Source organism: Gracilinanus agilis, chromosome 4, assembly GCF_016433145.1.
Source record: "Gracilinanus agilis isolate LMUSP501 chromosome 4, AgileGrace, whole genome shotgun sequence".
Classification (NCBI taxonomy): domain Eukaryota; kingdom Metazoa; phylum Chordata; class Mammalia; order Didelphimorphia; family Didelphidae; genus Gracilinanus; species Gracilinanus agilis.
The window spans coordinates 209051681-209074294 of NC_058133.1; the positions used below are offsets into that span (position 1 = coordinate 209051681).

Here is a 22614-nt window from a genome sequence, read left to right on the forward strand (position 1 = left end):
CTTGGTGTGAAGTCAGGAAAGGGTGAAAAAGCTAATCAAGGCTAGGGAAGAGTTACAAACACTTCAAGAAGGCTAGAGGGAAGCCTTGAGGGCAGGAGGTGGCGTCTTCGCTCCGGTTCTGAAAACAGTTACAGCTTCCTTTAGGAGGTGGGGGAAGGGTGGATGCCTGCCCGCCTGCCCCTTGACACCTGCTCGGAGGCGGGCCAGAACCAGCGCCTGTGTTTGCGCCTGCGCAGAGGGAGACTCTGAGAAGGTTTTCCCCACCTGCTGGGCAGGGCCCGGGAATGAACGCTTGCGCTCTGGGGCCTCTTTTGCTGGGTGGCGGGGGGAGGGGGAGAAGGAGAGGAAGAGGGAAGTCTCCCGGGGGGGCGGGGCCTGGCTGGGCAGACGGAGAAGAGGAAGTTCTCGCGGGAGTACAGCGGAGGAGCGGAAGCGAGGCGGCTCTGGTGCTGCGGCTACCGGGCGGCGGCGGGCGCTGCTCTGCGGGGAGCGGCGGGATCTGGGCTGCCGCTCGCTGCGGGTGGACGGGCCAGCGGAGCAGAGAGCAGAAGCGAGGCGCCACTGTGAGTGCGAGGTAGCGGGCGGGGAGGCTAGGGCAGGGCCCGGCTCTTTCCCCACCCCCCACTCCTTTTTCTTCCCTTTCCTCAGGGAGGCGGCCCTGAGGGGGAGGCCGGGTCGTAAGTCTCGGGGCCGCCTCGGGCTGCTGGGCTGTGGCACCTTCGTTGTAGATATTGGCAGAGTCAGTGTCCCTGCTCCTTCACTCCACCCCTACCCGTGGGTGGGAAGCGACTGACTGGGGGGCAGCAGTTTCTACCTGCACTGACACCTCTCCTTGGAGCTTTTGATTCCGTGTGACTCCTCTTTTGAGAGCCACCCCCAGTCCAGTCCTCGGGGTTTTCTCCTCCTCCAGCATTCCCCCCCCCACCTACTGCCTCCCCAGGCTGGGACCCCCCCGCCCCCCAGAGAAGAGTGTGTGGAGCTCCCCTGGTGGGGGATACTTGATTTCATTTTGTCTTTGGCTTGAGTCTTTGGAGACCAAGGCCAGAGAGAAGCAGAAATCCCTTGCTGTATTCTGATAACTACTAAGGCAAATGACTATTAATTCTCTGAGTCAGCCTTAGTACAGGAAGCAGGGGATTCAGAGCAAACTGCCAGGTTGGTGGAGATGCCCCTTCTTTGACAGGCTCGGCACTCAACCTCTCTGTCAACTGGTATCTGGTGTCAGGAAGGATTTTTATTTTTCCTAAACTTTGGAGAACTCTCCCAAGACACTTAGCATCTTGCATTTGTCTAGAAAGAGAGAATGGGGAAACTATTTGAAATGCATTTAGTTTCGTGGTTTTATTACTTTTAAACTAGCATCATTCTGTGGGAGAAAAGTGTTTGGTGTGATTAAACCAAGGAAGTGGGATTTGCAGGGAGAATAAAACGAAGCACTAGAAGTTTTATTTGGAAAGTATTTAAATATAACTGATTTTAATCATGGTCTATTTAAAAAATAATTGTGGGTACTACCTTCATATATGGTAGTAATGTGAAATTTAGTTTGAAGAACAAACTGTAAAGTAGGCATTAGAGCTTAATTTCAGGTACTATTTAGTCTCAAATTGAAAAGAATTGACCAAGTGTGTTATAAAAAGAATTTCTGGATTTTGGCATTACTATCACTATTTCAGTCTTTATGAGTACCATCTTTCCAAACATATACTTCACTGGCTTTCCCCTCCCTAAACATGCATCATGTAAATAATTTTGACTATCCTCTGATCTTTAAGTCATTTCTATTCAGTGCCCGATGGATATTATCATATTATCGTTAATAGAGATTTCTTTTTGTGTATGTGCAGCATCAGTTTTCTACTTGCTTGAGGTTTTTTTCCTTTTTAGAAAAAAAGTAATAATTTAACTTCGATGTTTCTATTCATATACCTACTCAATGTAGAGGTAACCCTCTTTTAATTTGAGGAAGATCAAACCAGATGCTATATACATTCCACTATATGCTTTCATTCAACCAGAAGGGTTGCTAGAGATGCATGTGAGATTCAGGCTCTTCTCTGGAGATTTAGTGGACTCAAAGGATTGAATTCATCCCTAAGTAATTGACACTGCCGTAGGTCATAAGTGTAGTTCTCTCATGTCATTTGTATTGATTTTCTTCTAATCTCTTTCACTCTAGGATGAGTCTTTGTGTTTGCTGTACCCTGTAGGGTCCTTTCTCTTTGCCTGTGTCGTTCACCAATATATTAAGAATTAGATTATTCTGGGTTTTCTGAGACCAATATGGATTTAGACTTATTCATCTTTAGATTTTTTTAAATGAAGGCTTCACTAAAGGAACTTGAGGGTCTTGTGAGCCCACTTCAAATATAAATTTATATATTAGAACATGAAAACCTTAGGGGAAAATAACTTCTGTAGGCCAGTAGTGAATCAATTAAAGTGTGCACCATGTTAGTTATACTCATTTATTTACTGTGATCAGGTCCTTTCTATTTGTATTATTCTTTGTTAGTTTAATCCTTGAAAATTCCCTAGTAAGACCTAGATAAGTGAGGGGGGGATATATAGGAATATATATAAAAATAACTAAGAAAGCTACTTCCCGGAGAAAAATCAGCTTTCTCTTTGTAACTGTAGTGTTCAAATCTTAAGATCTTATGATTTAAGTACGACAGGCCCAGGACAAAGCATTTGAGGTTTCTGGTCAAGGTCTAAAAATTGTGTTTTATAAATCCATCTGAGGCTTTAAAATTTTCATTGTAATACATGTATTTTTGCTTAGTAATTGTAACTAAAATTAAATTAATATCAGGGATATAAAGTATCATAATTTTTCAGTTGCTTCCTCTTGTCTTCATCAGGATTCTTTGTCCAATCATTCTCATTCATTTCTCCTACGGTTGTGGTTAGTGTGTACTCCATTCTTCTGGTAACACATGTATCTTGATTTAGTACAACAAAATGCCTACCTTCCTAGGAGACAGGTCCAGCTGTCAAAAATGTATGAATTTCACCTCCTTCCTTTCATGAGAGATTGGGGTGGGATGGAATATTGGAATAGTGAATGGATTTTTGTTGTTTTTTTTTCTTAACATTTTTTTTCTTATAACAAGGTGCTCAGGGTAAGGGAAGAGTGGAGGAATATATTTGGAAATGAATGGTATAAAACAAGACCAATAAAAATGGATTTATTTATTAAAAGTAATATTAAAAGTGGTAATCTCTTTCCTCCCCTTAAACTTTAGGATACCATTAGCTTTACTGTTAATCCCAATTCTAGTTAAGAGCATTGCTCAGTCCTTTTCATTGTTTTTTTTCAGCAGTTTTTAGGTAATCAAGCACCAATAATATGCTAATTGATCTGTGAAATAGAATTTCTTCCTAGTGCTGCTTTGATCTTAGATAAGCTAAAGGAAAGAAGAAAGCTATTAACCAAGTTTTGTGAGAAATGAAACAATTCAGAGTAGAGGTCTGATTTTCCTTTTGGATGAATTTAATCACATTACTGTATATACTTAATCCATAATAATTTTCTAGGCATGGACTTCTATATAGTCTATAGGAGATTCCTCGTTTTTTTTCTTAGAGCCTCTTTGGTACTTTTTGTGCCAAATTAATGTGGAGATGTGAATTATTTTTGTCATATAACACTATTGTACCGAATTACGAGTGGGAATTTAAAAAATCTGATTAAAGCATCCATATTGTGCTGTCATAAATTACAAAGTCATTAGAAGAACTCTCCTGGTGAAACCAGGTTTGTTATTTGGAATTTACAATTCCTTGATATTTAAAAACAATATTTTTAAACCTACCATAAAGCAGACTTAATGATTTTTCATTTTTATGTGTGATTAACTTTTGTATATTTAGATATTTTGTTTTAGAAAATATCCCACTAATAAGTGCTTCTTGGTTTTCTTACCTAATTGTTTTTTGCTAGTTAGGATTTTGGAGCTTCGTCAATTATTTATTAAAAATAATATTAAAGTGCCCTTTGTTCTAACCTCTTTTTCCTCCTGTTATACTTTAGGATGACACTAGTCTTACTGATAATCCCTGTTATAATTAGGGGTGCTGCTAGGTCCTTTTCATTGTTTCTTTTTCCCCATCCTTTAGATAATCAAGCATCAATAATGTGCCAATTGATCTATGAAATAGAATTCCTACCCAGTACTTCTTTGATCTTAGCACACTGATTCAGGAAATAAGAAAGCTATTAACCCAAGCTAGGACATCCAGATAAGGAATATGTTGACTCATATATATATGATACTTGCTTGCAGAGAATTGGACCTGGTTCGTTGATCATGGTACAAGAAGCTTTAGGGATTTCCTTTCTTGTGAATTTTTAAGACAAGGAAATTAAATGAAAAAACTAACAAAAAATATCTATAAGCTTCTTTTGAAAACATTAATTCTGAAATTAGGTATTTTTACATGAGTAAGAGTACCATAACTTTATCAATACTATAGGAAAGGTCAGTTTTAGAGGTATATTTAATATAATTGTTAAGAACTTAGAAATTAGTCTTACCTATTTCCCAGGAAAATGGGATGGTGATAAAGATTTAGCAAAACACATTTTTTCATTAAAGTCTGTTTAGATTCTAAGTGTTAGCTTTCTGATGTCGTCTATTTAGTTATTTAAATTTTTCTTTTTTGCTTAATTGGGGGTGGAATTTTCCTTCACATCTTTGGAAGGACACACCCTTTTGAATCTTTTTAGCCAAGGAAAATTGGCTTACATTAGGCAAATATGGTATCATGTTGTTTACTGTGAATGTTCTAATAACCTTCACTAAACTTACCATTGTGAGTGCCACACCCAAGGCTCTTCTCTAAATTTCATATATGGCATATAAAATTTTCTTTGGCACATCAACATTTATGCTAATCGGATTTGATATCCTGTTTTTTGTGTCAATCAAGCCATGTTTTGCATAGTAACAATTGCTAGTTTAATTTGTGGCCTTTGGAGTCTGCTAAAACCTTCAGTTAATTTAAACTAGGTAATCAGAGCCAAAATCAGTATCAGAAAGCAATATGGAAAATGTCATGTTGTAGAGAGTGCTTTGCAAACCTTAAAGCACCATTTAAAGTTAACTATTATTGTCTTGAGTCATGGAACATGGATAAATATGGGTAACATGTAGCATTCCCTTTATTAATTTATATATCAATCAATAATTAATTAATTAATTATTACGCCCTTTCTTAGATCTGGAATAGAGTAAGGGTGCTGGATTGATCAGGACTCTCAGGCTGTAGGCCTAGTTCTGTTACTAACTAATTTCACTTTGAATAAATCCCTATATTAATCTGGGGTCTGTCATCTCCAAAATGAAGAGGTCAAACTAACTCTTTGAGGTTCCTGTTAGTTTTTAACATCTTTTGATGAATCAATTAGGGTAGGGTAGGTTGGTATCTATAATATAGCCTTGAATTAGAGATTGTCCTCCCAACTCAGAAATTATTCTTCAGGCTATTAAAGTAAATTGACAGGTGTCTGGGAGAGGTAGATAAACCCTTTGCTCTATTTTCTATGTATGGAGTGATGTCATTGGTTGGCTAATTTCTCCAAAATAATGCTGGATTCCTTGGGCCTTGGATTCTTAGCCTGGAGCCATGTTTTAAAAGGTTTGAAATAAGCAAATGTTCCTATATTTACTTTTTTGGTAGTGGTTAGTACCTTTGCTTTTTAATACTAATTAAAGTATAATTCCTCTTCCTAAATGCAGGAGCTTTGCAAAATATTTGTAAATTTTGGTAAAAAAATTTTTTCTATTATATACAACAAAAGGTCTTTAGAATCTCCCTCAGTTTTTATTCCAAGCTGACTGGCCTTTATGATAACTTCTTCCATTTGTAAAATCTGTGGCCCAACCATATCTCTGTGTTAATGTTCCCAATTGGCAGGACTAGAAGTATGTCATTCAGAATAATGTTCTAATTGCTAACTTGTAGAAGAACAAAAGAATAATAATCATCCATGCCCCTCCTAAAAGCTCTCAGGGGTGCTTGTTATCTGATCTAGGTGTCACTATAAATATCTGTCCCTATTCTATAATTGTAGCAAAGCCAAGTGCTATTTTTTTCTTTGTTATGAGCATAGTGACTGAGTAAGAATGAGAATTACAGTGTAAAAAGTATTCTCCACTGAGCTTACAAAAGCCTACTTTTTAATGGCATATTAACTTATTTACTGTCTTCTTAGAGGTGATATTCTGAAGTCCTTTCCATGTTTGCTGTGGCAAAAGAACCAAGTCTCTTGTTCTGCTATGAATTATAGTAACTAATTTACCTTTCCTTGCACTGGGAAAAAAGCTTTTTATTGGGGCAATTGTGAGAGGATCTGATGCTTGGCCTTCTCCCATATTTGTTCCTCCAGATGCTTAGAATCTCTAATTTGAAAGAAATTCCAGTTTGAATCTTTCAGTGCAGCACTACTTAACCCAGTACTCCAGGTTTGAAACCTTACTTTTCTTACTTGTCCTTCATCTTTCAAGGCCAAAGCATTACTAAATCTTGTCTTCTATCTTGATGATTATCTCTCACCTCCTTCCTTCCTTGTCATCTCTATATAAACCCAATTTCAGTAGGCTAATAGGTCTTCCCCTTTTAACTGATAATGTTATGTAGCATGACATTTTAAAAAACATCCTTCGGTAACTTCCTAGTGTCTATTAAGTTTAATTGGCCACGTTTTTTGGAGCTTTAAAGTTTGCAGATTGTTTTTTCTTAACTTTGTGAGTTGGATAGTACAAGTATTATTTACAAAGACCTTCATGAATCTTCCTCTCATCCTGCACTTTCCACCCCTTTGCATTTTCTTTTGCTTTTTTTCCCCCCCTATTCCTAGAATATCTTCTTCCCTACTTTAACTTCCTGTCCAACTCAAATAGTACCTCTTCCATATTGTACTCCTTGGTCTCCCTCTTCCTTCAGTTATCTTATACCTCTCATAAGACATCTTTGTATTATTTGGCATTACATATGATAATACCTTCTAGTCTGGAAACTTGATAGGCCGGAGCTTTATCTTTTGTGTCTTATCTAACCTTTGTCTTCTCTAGTACTTAGTGCAGTATGCTATACATAGTAGACCCTTAGTTAGACTTGAATTTGTATTTTAGTTCATCTGCTCAGTTAGAAATGATTCATTCTTGCTAAGTTAAGGAATATGTTGTTTTCTTTTGAAGATGCTAACCCCTACCTGGTTTTCTCAAGGTGAGAGGTAAGAGGTACCTGATGTGGTGGAAAGAGCTTGGTAGTTGAAGTCAAAAGACTTGTGTTGGAATTGCATCCCAGCTACTTATTAGCTGTTTGATTTTATGTAAGTCACTTAACCTTTCTAGGCCCCTGCTTCATCAACTCTAAAGTGAGTAGGTTGGAACAGATTGTCTCTCAGGTCCCTTGCTGCTCCAAACTTGATGTTCCTTTGAGGAAAAGACTTCAGTCTCTGAATATCTCTTCTTTAAGGGAGGCAAACTCAGGCACCTGTCTTTGCAGGCATAGAAGTGTTGTGCTTTGGTTATAATTCCTTAGGACTACTGTGGGACAACTGGGATGATTGTAGTGACTATAGGTGAGAAACAGTATAGGAAAGCAATCTCTCTTAAGTACCTTTTCTTTTAAATTTAATTCTTTCCTTTTCACTTAATAGTCTTGGATAGACTTCCTACTGGGAAATGGTTTTGGAGTAGAAAGAGAATTTTAAGTCTGAAATTTCCTGATTTGGGTATTAAAAATGGCACCCAGCCATCCTTAGGTTGCCTTGTGGTCTTACAATTGGTTTTCCAGTGGGGGAAAATAGAGAATGTTTGGTTTTGGAAAACAGACTCAACTTGGGGATTATTGTCTCTTATGGGAAGCTTTTTTTAAAATTTTTTAACCCTTGTACTTCGATGTATTTATTGTCTCATAGGTGGAAGATTGGTAAGGGTGGGCAATGGGGGTCAAGTGACTTGCCCAGGGTCACACAGCTGGGAAGTGGCTGAGGCCGGGTTTGAACCTAGGACCTCCTGTCTCTAGGCCTGACTCTCACTCCACTGAGCTACCCAGCTGCCCCCGGGAAGCTTTGCATGACCTAAGTTTCAGTTGGGAAGTGGGATGAGGAAGGAGGAAAACTTTTGATCAAGGCTATGTATATTCTCAGCCAATTAGGAGAAGCAAATTTGGAATCGAGTAGCTTTAGCATATGCTGCCACTGGCCAGTTTATTGTCTGTTGGAATCTTAGGGGCAAGGCTAAAAAGAGGAAGAAGGAGGAAAGTTTGGGGGATTCATCCTGGAGGATAAAGGCAGGGGATTTAGGGGTCCTCTACAGTTTGATGTATTGTCAGATTGGTGCTGCCATTGATAGGAGCCACTTTCCACTCTCACTTATTACCTTTTATTCTTTTCCTTTCAGGCTAGAATCCTACATCTCTTCTGCAGGCAGTCCCAACACATCGAATCTCAGGGAAGGAGGAGAGTCTAAGCCCAGACAGTAGGGCTTCTGAGCAGTAGGGAGGTCTCCATTCCCTCCTGCCCCAAGCTGCTAAGTATTTAGCAGCTCTCAGCATGGAAGCCATCGCCAAATACGACTTCAAAGCCACTGCAGATGATGAGTTGAGCTTCAAAAGGGGTGACATCCTCAAGGTAAAGGTTTTAGCCCACCCACCTTTCTTACTCAGAGACCCAAAGAAGCATTGCTTGTTCCTCCACTTTCACAGTATACTTATTCTTTTACTGAAACTAGATAGATTGAAGTAACTGCTGAATGAAATGTTTATTATCACTTTGAACTTGGTACGATGTATCCTTTTTTTAAATTATTTTTGTTGCATATTTACACTAGGATTTTTAGTTTTTTAAGTTGTTCTTTAGTCAATCAACAAGCCTTTAATATTTCCTTTGTTGGTATATGTGTGTTTGACATTAGCACTTTCTCTAAGTGAAATCAAAGCAGACTGATTGAATAAATTGATTGGTTCAAAGTGGAAACATTTTTCAAGACTGCCTTAGAGAGAGATTTTTGTGGCTTAAGTTTGAAGGATTGATATCTCAAGTTGATTCATGCAAAAGCTTCAAGTTAGCATCATTTTCTATGACAGTCATAAAGTTTGCTTTTCATGACACTGAAGTTGTGAGTAGCAAGGAAAGCCTTTCCATTTGAGAAATTATTTGTTCCCAGTTTTTATGAAGGCTTGAATATGTGGCAGACCTTGATTAAAGAGTATTGGCTGTGTATTTTCATCCCTTTAAGAGAATAGTCATCTTGAGTGGTAAATAATAAGGTAGTTTACTTGCTCCTGCAGAAGTCAGATTTTTATTTTCCTAAAAGAAACTTGGGAAGCAATTACCCCATAATGTACTGTAATTGCAGAAAAGAAACTTGCTGACAGTCTAAAAATAAGCTTCTACACGTTTGCAACTCATTTTGAGCCCCACTATTTACACTAGGATTTTCTTTCCACCTGGCACATGTTAATTATGCTGTTTACACAATTGACTATAGCAGCTTTGCCCTTTTAGATATGTAATTTACTTTTACAGCTGTGGGTGTATAGAACTGTGTGTCACCTTTAAATGGAGAGATCTTAAAGTTTAGTGTTTGGTCACTTGATTTTTTTTTTTTTAAGTTAACTGTGTCTCTTATTTTTACTTCTGCTTATCTGAACTGTAGTCTTGTGGCTTAGTTATTAGGAACTTGCCTTACTCTACTATGACTGAAAGAAATTCATGAAATTTTCTAAAGAGGAAGAAAAGTGAAGATTCAGAAATATAGTCTATTGTAAAAGTACTTGTGATTTTTTTCAATCTTGTATGGTTATGATTAGTCTTCACAACATAGTTTTTCTTAGATTCAAATTTCATAGGAGCTTGTCCTTTAAAAAAGGAAGAAATAAAATTTCAAGAACAGTTTTTTAAAAAAGGTTCTTGTTAAATTGAACTCCTTGAATATGTGCTTAAAGACATATAATTTAAATGATCTGTAACAAATAGGACTGGTACTAGAATTTAGAGTAATATCTAAAGTAGTTAATAATTGGAGTACTTTTAAGAGCACTGAAAAATATCAGAACAGATTGATTTCAAATATTTATAAAAATGATTACTGAGTTCAGTAGATAAACATGTGTGTTAACTCAGTTCCATTAGCTTATTAAAACCAACATTTTCTAGATCTAATAAAAAATCTTTTGGGCTTTGGTTTTATTTATGTGTAAACTGATAGATTTCTTGATAAAAAAAAAACTAGTCTCAAGACCTCAACATGATGGTCTGACACTAGATTGCTTTCTAGATTCTGCTTATTGCATATTTAGCACTGAAGATCAAAGAAATTGAAACCTGAGTATCCAGAAAGTTCCTGAGAAGTTCCATATGGTGACCACAACCATGAGCATATGTATATAATGTTTTCAAAGAACTAAATAAGTACGCTTTTTAAAGAAATATGCTTGATATTGAAAAAGGCTGATCAGAATGTTAACTTTTTCCTTTCCCCAAAGTACAAGAGTAAAAAATCCACGTATCATTTGTCAATTCAGTAGATAATTTGGATATGAGGTCATAATACCATTACTGCATATTACATATTGTAATCTCAACTGAATTAGCAGTTTGTTAGTAATATTGTGGCTTAACTCCAAAAATGAATGAAGATGGTTGCCCCTTGACTCATAATTCTCTAAAACAGCTGAATGAAGAGGAAAATTGCTCTCTTCTTTGGTAGCTAGTAGTAAAAAGTATGTAGTTTTCTTTTAATTCTTTTTTTAACTTTTATCTTCTGTCTTAGAATCAATGCTAAGTATTGGTTTCAAGGCAGAAGAATGGTAAGGGCTAGGCAATGGGGCTTAAGTGATTTGTCCAGGGTCATACAGCTAGCAATGTCTGAGGCCAGATCTGAACTCAGGACCTCCTTTATATAGGCTTGGCTCTATCCACTGACCCACCTCACAGAATAATCTTGATTATTTTTTTTCTGTGCAATATGATATCTTTATATTCTTTCTATATATGGTAGATTATACTGCCTTATAAGTTGTTTTTTTTTTCCGAAGAGACAACATAGTTTAGTAGAATCAATTCTGGCTTGGAGTTGGAAGACTATTATATATTCCCAGCTTTTTCACCAGACCAATTGTGTGACCTTAGGCAAATCATTTCATCTCTCCAGTGTTCTCATCTGTCTGAGAAGATTAGATTATCTTTGAGTCTATGAGTAGAAATATGCCAACTCCCTACCTTTCCCAAAAGGATAGTATATACTGGCTCTACTTGGGAAAAATGGGAATGAAGGAAGTTGCTCTTACTCAGGCTATGAACCCAGGCTAGAGAATCCCCAGGAAGCTGGAGAAATTTGGATTTTCTTCCCTAACTCCCATAAAGTAGGCCCTACCTGGGTAGGCTCATGGCTCTTAATGCTAAAATAGACCCTGAAGCAGACCCAAATAGGACAATGTATGACATACCTGGGCTAGACTTCCTGGAGCTACTCAATTCAAATTCTTCCATCCATTCTTTATAAAGTTATTGGCAATCTTTGATTTGTTAAATCCATTTTTTCTGTCTTTATCATCTTTTACCTTTCAGTAACTTTTAACACTTCTAATCATCCTTTCCTTGTTGATTTTTCCTCCTTAATTTAGTTTCTGTGACTTTCCTGGGTTCTCTTCCTCTTTGATCACTCCTGTTTTTTTCATTGTTTCCTCTTCCTTCTTACCCTAAATGTAAATATTCATCAAGTTTTGGTCCCTCTGCCTTTTCCCCCTTTGCACTGTTGTTCATTGGGTAAACTGAAACTTAAACTGACATTCAGATTCTTTTACAGTCAGGATCTATCTCTCTTCAAGTATTCTATGTTCTAACCACATTGGACTGTTGTCTGGTCTCTTCTGATTTCTTACATCCTTCCCTGTGCACCACTTGCGCAATGGCACAAGCCTGCCCATCTCTGTCTGTAAAACTACCCACCCCCCACCCCCACCCCCCTAGCTAGAAAGAATTTTTAAATCCTTATATCTTAATGTCATTTTCATTTCGTATTATAGTTATCTTACAGTTAGATGTATTATGTGAAAGTAGGGAATATGTAGTCTTGTTTTTTAATCTTTTTATTTGCAATGCCTTGTATATAGAAGGTGACAGGTGACTACTAGGCCTATATTCATTTAAATTTAGAATTTTGAACTGAACTATGGAGCAGAGAACCAGTCAAGTACAAATATACAATGTCCAACTTCACCTTTTTTCCTAATCTCTATAAAGGTGTTAGAAATAAGATTTAGGAATTCTTTCCCCTAATATCTATAAAGTTGTTAGAGATGAGATTTAGGAGTTCATGTACTCGCTGTGGCATTTTCCTTCAAAAGTATAGACTTTCAATCAATGATATATTTATTGAATACCTACTATGTGTCAAGCACCTTGCTGTAATACTGTGAAAGATATAAAAAGTATAAGGCTATTTTCCTAACTTTATGGGGCTTGGGATTTCATTAGGGATGGATGATAGAAAGCTCACATGAATTAAAAAATAGTATGAGATAGTAGTATGTCATGAAATACTGTAATTGTTTGGTAAAGACATAGGAGGAGTACATAAACTTGAGAACCTTCTAAAGTGGAAATGTCTGGGAAGGCTTCTTGGAGGAGCTGGGACTTGAGGTAGGCTTTGATGTAAGAGGCTAGGGCCAGGCAGAGAAAATCTTTAAGGAATTTGAGTGCCCAAAGGGCAAATTCAAGCTGTCTGGGAGCCCCAGAGGATTACCGGAGAGCTGAGGGAGAAAGTGCTTGTTTTGGGCTGTTGGACTGAGGTGTCTATGCAAAAAGTGTTCTTGGCCACTGGGAAGAGGGGGGGTCACAACAGCTCCCCCCCAGTCCCTGTTCTGCACGTATGCTGCACTTAAGGGTTCATGTTGGGGGGATCTTGGCAAGAATGTGAAGAGACTGGCCTGATTGAAGCTCAGAGTTTATATTAGGGAATAGTGGGAAATAATGTTGACTTAGAGGATGAGGACAGATTCATAGAGAACAGTGATAGCAAACCTTTTAGAGATGGAGTGCTGTGCCTGCCCCCCCCCCCCAAACACACACACATGCCATGTCCCTCACTCCTCACTCCCACACAGGGGAAGGAGAAAGCTCCCATTTGCCTGCTGGATGGAGGATCAGGTGAAGTGAGGAATGTTCTCAGAAAGTGAGGGGAGTGGTCCCAGTGCTCTTCTCCCCTCCAGCGCTGTGCCTGTACACTCCCATGGGCTGCTGGGCAGAGGGGCAGTGATGTGAAAAAATGTCATCAGGTACAGGGGAAAGGGAGCAGCTTTTTTTTTTTTCCCTTTCTAGTAGTAAACTTGGAGGGGGGGCATCACATGTGCCCATAGAGAGTGCTCTGCATGCCATCTTTGGTACCCATGTCATAGGTTCATCATCACTGGCCTAGAAAATCAGACAAGCAAAGGGGATTAGATTGGATATGTAGGACTGAAGATTTCTGAGCTGGGAATGAGGAATATGATTAATTCAACAGTTAATGTCTGCTATGTCCAGATTCTAGTACTGGTGCTAGAGAAAATAAAAAAGTTTAGATAAGTCATTACCTGTCCTCAATTAGTTTACTGTTTAATAGATGAAATTGACTATTAACAAAGGTTAGTGTTGATTAGCAGGGTTTAGAGTGGAGGGAGCAAAGTCTGTAATCAGGGAGTCTAGCTTCAAAATTGTTGCATTGATTAGGTGAATGAAATCTAGGACTGATGATGATAAAAATAAGAAAAGAAAGGTAAAAGAGACTTCTTTAGGAAAAAAAATTAGTGGTACTTTTGACTGCTTTTTTTTCCCTTATTTTCATCCAGTGGTTTTGATACTCATTTGCCCATTTTCATTATCCAAATGAGTAACTTTCTGAAAAATGGGGACTCCTTTATGATACATACCTGATATATGATGATTGCTTTTATAAAAGATGGAGAGTCAAAAATTTGAGCTAAGATTTGGCTGGTCAAAATTTTTCATAGTTTTAGTCCTTGAAATTAAGCAAAGGCTTCTAATTTAAAGTAGTTGTAAGTATGAATTACAAACCGAAATGTAAAGCAACTGATATGAACATATTACTGTTGAGATTTCAGGTTCTTTGTAGAGGGATTTCTTTGTTAATAGAAGATGTATTCTTTTTTTCCTTCTGTGTTGATTAAATGCCAGAGCTGAAAGACCACATTGAATCCTTAAATATGGAGGAAAGTTCCTTGTTTAGATTCTCTAATTTCAAATTACTGTGCTTTTACTGTGCTCATTTTCCCCTGTCAGCTGAATAGATTGTTTCCAAATAGCAGGTGCTGAGAATGTACTTTCAGTTCCTACACAGCACTCTTGAGGGTAGGGATTGGCTAAAGACCTATGTGTAAAGAGCATAAAGAGATGGCTTTGCACTAGTGCTGCTTTGTTGCCTCTGAGGCAATTTGATATTGGCTATCTATTTCTCAGATATAGGCAGCACATTTCCTTCTCTTCTTCAACAGAAGTTCTGCCTTTTTACTTGTTTTCCCTCCCCCTTTTAGCCCTGCTGGTTGGACTAAAAAGTTTACTCTCATCTGTTCTTTGTCAACTCTTAAGGATCATACTACCCAAGGGTTCCTGAAAGTCTAGAAGAAGAATGTGGCTTGTTTGGTAACTCTTCACTTAGATCTTCTCTCCCAGATCCCATTAACACTGTTTTTGGTATCCTTGTCTTCTCTTCTTCTCTTCCACTGAGATTGCTTTCCCTTTCTCCCAGATTTAGAAGAGAGTTCAGGTGAGAACCTAATCCTTATTTTAAGAGTTATCTTGTGGAAATGGTATTAGACTTTCTGCTTAGCTTCCAAGGACAAAACTGGAAGTAGTTAGGTGGAAGTTGTTGAAAAGTGTGTTTTGACTTGATGTCAGGAAAAAAAACCTTAACAATTAGGGCTATCCAGAATAGAATGGGCTGCCTTAAAGGAGGTAGTAGAATTTTTCTCTTTTTCACTTCCTCTCTCCCCAGTAGAAGTTTTGAAGTAGAGACTAGATGACCTTTTATTGGGGATATTATAGAGAAAGAGGAGACCCATGCCATTGAGACTAGATGGCTCTTGCAATCTTTTACAGCTTTTAGTAGTTTATGAAACAAATTCTCATAATACTCTAACCATAGCACGTATGTTTAGTTAGTTCTTGCTAGACACTTTTATAGTTGCTGGTAACTGCTTTATAATTATTTTTTTCTTATCAACTAGATTCTAGGATCCTAGAGAAAATCCAGACTTGTGTTTACATATCTACCAATTTCTTATAGTTCTTTTGGTCATTTATATTAACATCAGTGTCTGGAAGGGTCCTGTGTATATTTTGAGGGAGGAATGTCACAGGATAAATATTTGGGAACTACTGTTTTAAGGCAGAGCATTTATGCATCCATTGCAATGTTTCTTCTAATAATAGATATTTATTATAATATTTAAATAGTGTAGGGTTCCATGGTTTTGTCATTGTGTGTTCTCTTATAGATTGCAACTCAATTGCAACTTGTTAAATAACTTTGCAGAATTATTGTAGCCAAAAAAGTTAATCACTCTTTAGACCAGTGATTCCCAAAGTAGGTGTTACTGCCCCCTGGTGGGTGCTGCAGCGATCCAGTGGAGCGGTGATGGCCACAGGTGCATTTGGGGGTGGTGAATAACTGTAAGGGGGGCGGTGATAGTATGTGACAGAGGGGGCTAAGTAATATATTTTCTGAAAAGGGGGCAGTAGGCCAAAAAAGTTTGAGAACCACTGCTTTAGACAATCTAATGAGGAGCCACTCTTAAGGGATAGTATGTCTAGTCTGTTATCCCTCCCATATTTGAAGCCTTTCCAGCTTGAATCCAAGATCTACCAGAGCATAGGATCTGAACTCTAATGGCATAACTTTTCAGAGCCTATAGTCACTCTTATCCCATGATGAGGCATCATTTGGATTTTAATGGAAGACTAATTATAAACCAGACATAAATTAGTGGAGGTTTTTCAGGTTTTATTGTAGTGTTTTCAGCTAAAATTAAATAATCTTTAATCCACTAAATTTTAGTCATTAAATTTTAGCAAAATGATGAGATATATAATTGTTTTTAAGAATAAACATAGCTAAATAGAAATAGCTGATGATCATATATTTTGTGTTCTTATTAGCTTCAAAGCCAAGTTGAAAAGTATCAGTAAACATTTGGGACCTTTGGATTCTGGTTTTGTATCGTGAACTAAAGGAGCACTTAAGAGAAGTTAGTCTTGAATTCCTGTTCCAATTCTTACTGCCAATTCCTTATAACCTTTCTGATGTAATTACATAGGTGGAATTGATAATTAACATATAATCTTTATATTAAAAGGGAGTTCCAGGAAAAAACAATAGATGTTTAAACCTGGTTACTTTTATTTGTAATTGTTTCCTGTGGTATAACTGACTTTTTGTTAAAAGGTAAAATAGTTTAGTGCTTTTATGTCTTTTGACTTGGCATAGTAGCACAACAGGGCTTTTATGTTTCTTTCATATTTGACTATGTTGCTTAACTTTGGAACATTAAAATGTTAAATTGAAAATTGACTTCCTGCCTGTTCAGCATCTAAATTGCTTGACAAAGCATATTTTCAGAGACAAATCTTGGGTTATTCTTGGGTTCATTTGGATTATTGCTTTGATCTTAGTAGCTATGAATAAGGTAGCTTGATAAATTTCATTTAATTTAGATTCATTTGAATATTTATCGAAGTAGCCCAATTGAGTGAGTATTAAAGAGTGTGCTTTAGCATTCATTCTATCTCCAGTGGTTAAATTCATCCTATCCAAAGGAAAGCATCTTAATACCACTTCAGAAAGAAGTAAGGAAAACTTGGTTTTAATTCTTCGTTCTTTCCCTGAGATTTGTTTTTCTTCCAAGAATCTCACATTAAATCTAGGATGGTGACTTGGGAGCTTCAGGGATAAAGGCATTGATTTAGTCAAACATAGGAGTTCAAAGGGTTTGCAACAGGCTAGTGCATGTAACTTCACAGCTGATTATCCTGATTGTAGCTCTTTGTTTCTAACTGAGCTTTTGCAAATTACCAGGCAACCAAGATGACTTTCAGTGTCTAGTTTTTCAATTCAGTAGCCATTTATTGAGTGCCTAAATGTACTGTTTTATAAGAGAAAGAAACATAGCCACCTTTATAGATAAAAAGTTTCATTTTCCTGCAATTATCTAGAGACACAATAAACTTTACATTAAGGCATATTCGAGTAAATTAAAACCATGTCCAGCCTTTTCTTTGCAGATTTAAGAGATTGGTGCTATAAACATTTTTTATGTCCTGAGTTGTTATTATTGTAATCTTTTTTTTTTTTTTTAGCTCTTGATGTGAAAATGGTGTTCTGTGATCTCATCCTTCAGTTGGCTTTGTAAATGCAACCAATATAGTCTCCAAATTCAACTAAAATTACTAATAAAATGAGCTAGTTTTGAGGTATTCTTGAGGCTGATTATCCAGGACTCTCTTTTTTCCATCTTCTTTCCTTTCACTCATTTTGGCCATCTTATTGTTTTAGATTAAAAAAAAAAAAAAAGACTTTAAAAAATTTGGTTAGCCTTTATTTAGCCCTTAGTTTCAGCTTTACCCCTGTGCTATAAGTTGAAGAAAATACATTCTGTGGAGAACTGCTTTCAAATACCTAAGTAGATATAAATATATTTTATTTCCTAATTAGTCCACGAAAAATTTTTATTAGCTCTAAAATTTTTTTTTTACTGAAGTCTTCTTTTTAAGACTTATGAATTCATATTTAGTCCACTCCTTCTTTGTTCTCCTGTTCCCCATTTCATCAGAGAATTTTTAATGTTAAGCAAGAGGTCCACAAGAGAGAATTTGTTTCACCCTGTCATTTATAATTATAGCTAGTGTACCATAATGATTTAAATCCCCCACTACTTGGCTTCTTTCAGTCAGGCCTCCATTTATAACATTGTTGCTGTGTATTCTGTACATTATATTCTGTAACATAATTTCTCCTAATGTCGTTTTTAAACAGTGTTTTAGTAATACCTTTTGCCTTTACATCTGAATCGTTTCACAGGCCTCTTTTGCTTATCCTTTCAGTTATATAAAAAACAATTAAAGCAAAAAAAAAAAAATACTGAATGTAGCAACTGTATTTGGCATTGTATACTATATTCAGTTCCATTATTCTATGTCTCCCCTCCACCTCCTAGTTGTCAGTTGTGTGGGAGGATATCTTTTCTAGGACCTTCAGTAGTTTTTCCATTACAGGCATACATCAGAGATATTTCAGATTTGGTTACAGACCATAGCCGTTAAGCAAATATCACAATAAAGCAAGTCACATGAATTTTTTGGTTTCTCAGTACATATAAAAGTTATGTTTACATTATACTGTAGTCTATTAAATGTGCAGTAATACTATATCTTTGAAAAATGGAGAGCCTGCAGCAAGTTCTAATCTTTCTGCTGGTGGAAGGTTTTGCTTCGATATTGATATATTGATATATTAACGGCTGCTGACTGATCAGTGGTGGTTGTTGCTGAAGGTTGGGGTGGCTGTGGCAATTTCCTAAAATAAGATAACATTGAAGTTAACATTTCCTTTCACTTGAACACTTAGAGGCCATTGTATTGGCCTAATTTCCTCCCTCCCTTCCCTCTTTTTCCTTCCTCTCTCCATCCCTCCTTCCCAAAATTCTTACCTTTTGTCTTAGTAATGACTCTTAAGACAGAAGGGGTAGGGCTGGACAGATGGGATTGTGACTTGCTGGGGGGTCACATAGTTAAAAAGTGTCCAAAGTCAGATTTGAACCTAGGTCCTCCCAACTCCAGGTCCGGTATTCCATTCATTGTACCACCTACCGGCCCCTAATTGATCTAATTTTAATGTGTCTGCGAGAATAGGGAGGCCAGAGGAGACAGATAATGGTCAGTCAGTGGAGCAATCAGAACACATACAACATTTAGCAATGAATTTATATGGGTGTGGTTCTTGGTGCCCCATAATAATTACAGTAGTAACATTAAAGATCACAGAACACCATAACAGATATAATACTAATGAAAAAGTTTTAAATATTGTGAGAATTACCAAAATGTGACAGAGATATGATTATGAGCACATGCTGTTGGAAAAATGGTACTGATAGACTTTTGATGCAAGGTTGCCACAGACTTTAAATTTGTAAAAAATGCAGTATTTACAAAGCACAGAAAAATGAAGTATGTCCATTCTAAGTTCAGCTTCTGTATTAATGGCCCAATTACAGAGGGGTTAGGTGTTAAAGAGAGATGGATCAATGAGGTAAATCTCTGTCCCCTTCCCTTAAGGTGCCACTAACACTAGAACAAACTAAGGGGGGTTTCTCCGGATTGGTGGTCTTCCAGAGAGCGAGTGCTGGGCTCCAGTGGTCAAGGGAAGGCAAATGTTGAGGTATGTGGAGACCCTGTCTGGACTGGCCCAGAGCCTAGGTCAATTAAAGCCTCCCCCTCCGCCGGCGACCCCGCAAGGTGTCTAGTTCTATGATGGTTTCAGCCAAGCAATTGCTCTTTGCCTTTCTTCCCCTCTTTGTCCATGAATAAAGTCTGGAACTCACTATCTAACTGCTGTTAGTTTATTGCAGATAATCAGGGTAAAATTGATGAGGGTGATGGGCAGTGGGAACTAGGAAGTCCTAAAGGTTTAAGCCCCAAGGTCCATCCCAGTTCAGGCTTCAACCCAAAGTTTCACCTTCCTTTCCCTAGTCTCTAGTCTCTAGTTCCTATCTTATTGCTATATTATAAATGTATTTAGGTTGGGTTTCTCAGTAAGGCAAAGTGAGGACTGGGAGATTTGGAGGTCCACTCCCAGTCAGAGTCCAGACTCTCCAAATGATCAAGAGATCTTTGTCTTGGTAGTAGCAATGGCTTCTGGCAGAGAAACAGGCTCTTAGGATTCACTCCAGTTCAGGAAAATGCTCAGGTTGGCTTTTGGGTTGTCTTGAGCAAGCTTATCTCCTTCCTTCCACCTCAAGCTCTCAAAACCAAAAGCCCTTTCCTCCTGGACTCTCTCCCAGCATTCTCCTCTGTTTCCAGCTGATGCTCCTGGCTCATGTTCCCCAGCATGCAACATTCCTTTTAGTAAGCATTTCATTTCAATTATCTTATTGTCATGTGTGTCTACTTTTTTATTGTTAAACTTTCTGTGCATCAGTTTGTACAAGGTATTGCATTTGAATTTAATTGTTGGATTGAATTTCTCATTTGATGCTTGTTAATGCACGATGATATTCTGTGTTCCAATATTCTGGTATTCCTCATCTAACATGTGTATACTTTTCTAAATTTTAGCTTCCTTAAACAGTATCACTCTGGGGCAGCTAGGTGGCTAAGTGGATTGAGAGCCAGCCTAAAGTAAATGGGATGGCCTGGGTTCAAATTTGGCCCCAAGACATTTCCTAACTCACTTAACCCCATTGCCTAGCCCTTACCATTCTTCTCCCTCGGAACCAATACTCAGTTTCAATTCTAAGACAGAAAATAAGGATTTTTAAGTATTGCTATTAATGTTTTGGCATATATTGGCTTAAAATATTTTTGTAAAACCAGTTAAAACTTTAGTCAATGAATAGGGGAAGGGGTGGGAGAGAATACGAATTTATTTAGTACCTACTTCTGGCTAAATGCTTTGCTAAATTGCTTTATAAATATTTATCTCACTTGATCCTCTCAGCAACCCTGTTCTTATTATCCCTATCCTTATTATCCCTAGTTGAGAAAAGTGAGCAGAAAGGTTAAATGACTTGCCCAGGATTACATAGGTAGGAAGAATCTGAGCCTGGATTTGAACTGTTTTTCCTGACTTCAGACCCAACACACTATATACTTTGCCATTTAGATTCCTCAACTATTCTTGTTTCTTACAATTTGAAAGTGAGTGCTATACTTAAGAAGCAAATTTTTAAAAAGTCTCCTTTCCTCATGAGGGGGTCAACTTAATAATAGTTAACATTTATATAGTGCTTTATGGTTCTACAGAGCATTATCACATCTATTATCTTATTTGCTTCTCAAAGCAACTGAATGAGGTAGAGTAAATTTGCTGAACGTTAAACTTTTCCCAAATTATAACACTTGTGAATGGATAAGGGTTATGGGAAGGGAGTAAAGAATTACTTGATGAGTATTCAAACCACTTTCTAATATCCATGGACAGTGATAGCAAATCTTTTAGAGGCAGAGTGCTAGGCCCTACCCCCCAACTCCACCCCATGGACTGCCATGCCCACCCTTCCCCAGAGACCAAGTACTGTGCACCCCCCCCCCCCCCATTACCGCACACTGGGGAGGAAGAGGCTGGTGAAGTGAGGAATATCCTCAGCAAGTGTAGAGAGGGGAGAGGAGTGGGTCAAGTGTTCCGCTTTCCTCCAGCTCTGCTGCCTGTGAGTTTACCTCCTGTGTGGATAGGCATAGTGGAGAGGGGGAGGGGAGCAGCTTTGCCCTAGTCCCTCTGCCTTTCTAGTAATGAAGGTGGGGAGAGGTGGCCCACAGATAGCATTTTACATGACATCTTTGGCACCATGCTATAAGTTCGTCATCACTGGTATAGGATGTTAGCGTAGAATCTAGAAGCCCCCAAACTTGTAGCCTTCTTTTTCCAGTTAACAAGGATATGATCTTTTATTCTATCACTGTCTTCTCCCCATTCAATTTCTCTGTGGACATTTTTTTTCGCCACACCCTGCTGAACAATTAGCTCACTTTTTAGCTAAGGAAAATATAATGGGTCTCTACTATTTTTCTGAAGTTTATATCACATAAAAAGTAATGCAGGGGCAGCTGGGTAGCTCAGTGGATTGAGAGCCAGGCCTAGAGATGGGAGGTCCTAGATTCAAATCCGGCCTCAGACACTTCCCAGCTGTGTGACCCTGGGCAAGTCACTTGACCCCCATTGCCTACCCTTACCAATCTTCCACCTATAAGTCAATACACAGAAGTTAAGGGTTTAAAATTAAAAAAAAAAAAGTAATGCAATTATAATAGCTTAGAGCCCCCAGGTGAGTAATTTGGTGATATTTGACCTTCTACAGGAAGAAGTGGTTTTACTAGTTTTAAATTGGTTATCTTCAGGATGAAATTTAAGGAAGACTCTGATCTCATCAGCAACTCATCCCCAGTTTCTGTACTAAAGTAAATTGCTTGTACTAGCCTATATTTGACAGACTTTGGTTCAAATCCTGGCTCAGCTTCTTATACAATATTATGTGACCTTGGGCAAGTTCCAGAGAGATAAAAAGGTCCTTGCAGCTCATTTGGGATTTTATAGATGAAGAAACTGAGGGTTAGGGAGCTGAAGGGACTTGTCCCAGGATACACAAGGAGTTTTTTGAACCCAGGTCTTCTCATTCTGGAGCCAATACTTATTTTGCCATGCTAAGCCTCTCAGTCATTTAGTTTCTGGACTGTTTGCTTCTCTGAAAAACTGGATAATGATACCTGCCCTACTTCACAGGTTCATCAGAAGGCTCAGAGAAGTGATCTCATGTCTTGAGTACTTTGTAAACCTTTAAGAGCTATACAGCGTATCAGCAACCTTATATTCTGGCTACTATCTGGTGGCT

General features: G+C 37.9%; 1 protein-coding gene across 1 annotated transcript in view; it reads left to right on the top strand.

Annotated features, from left to right (window-relative positions):
* The first annotated feature begins 443 nt into the window (after nt 1–443).
* Nucleotides 444–22614, top strand: part of GRB2 (growth factor receptor bound protein 2) — a 121255-nt gene continuing 99084 nt past the window's right edge. The window contains exons 1-2 of the mRNA XM_044674442.1: nt 444–563; nt 8415–8644. Of these exons, the coding sequence (XP_044530377.1) occupies nt 8567–8644 (78 nt within the window). The 5' untranslated portion in view covers nt 444–563; nt 8415–8566. The remainder of the gene's footprint in view (nt 564–8414; nt 8645–22614) is intronic.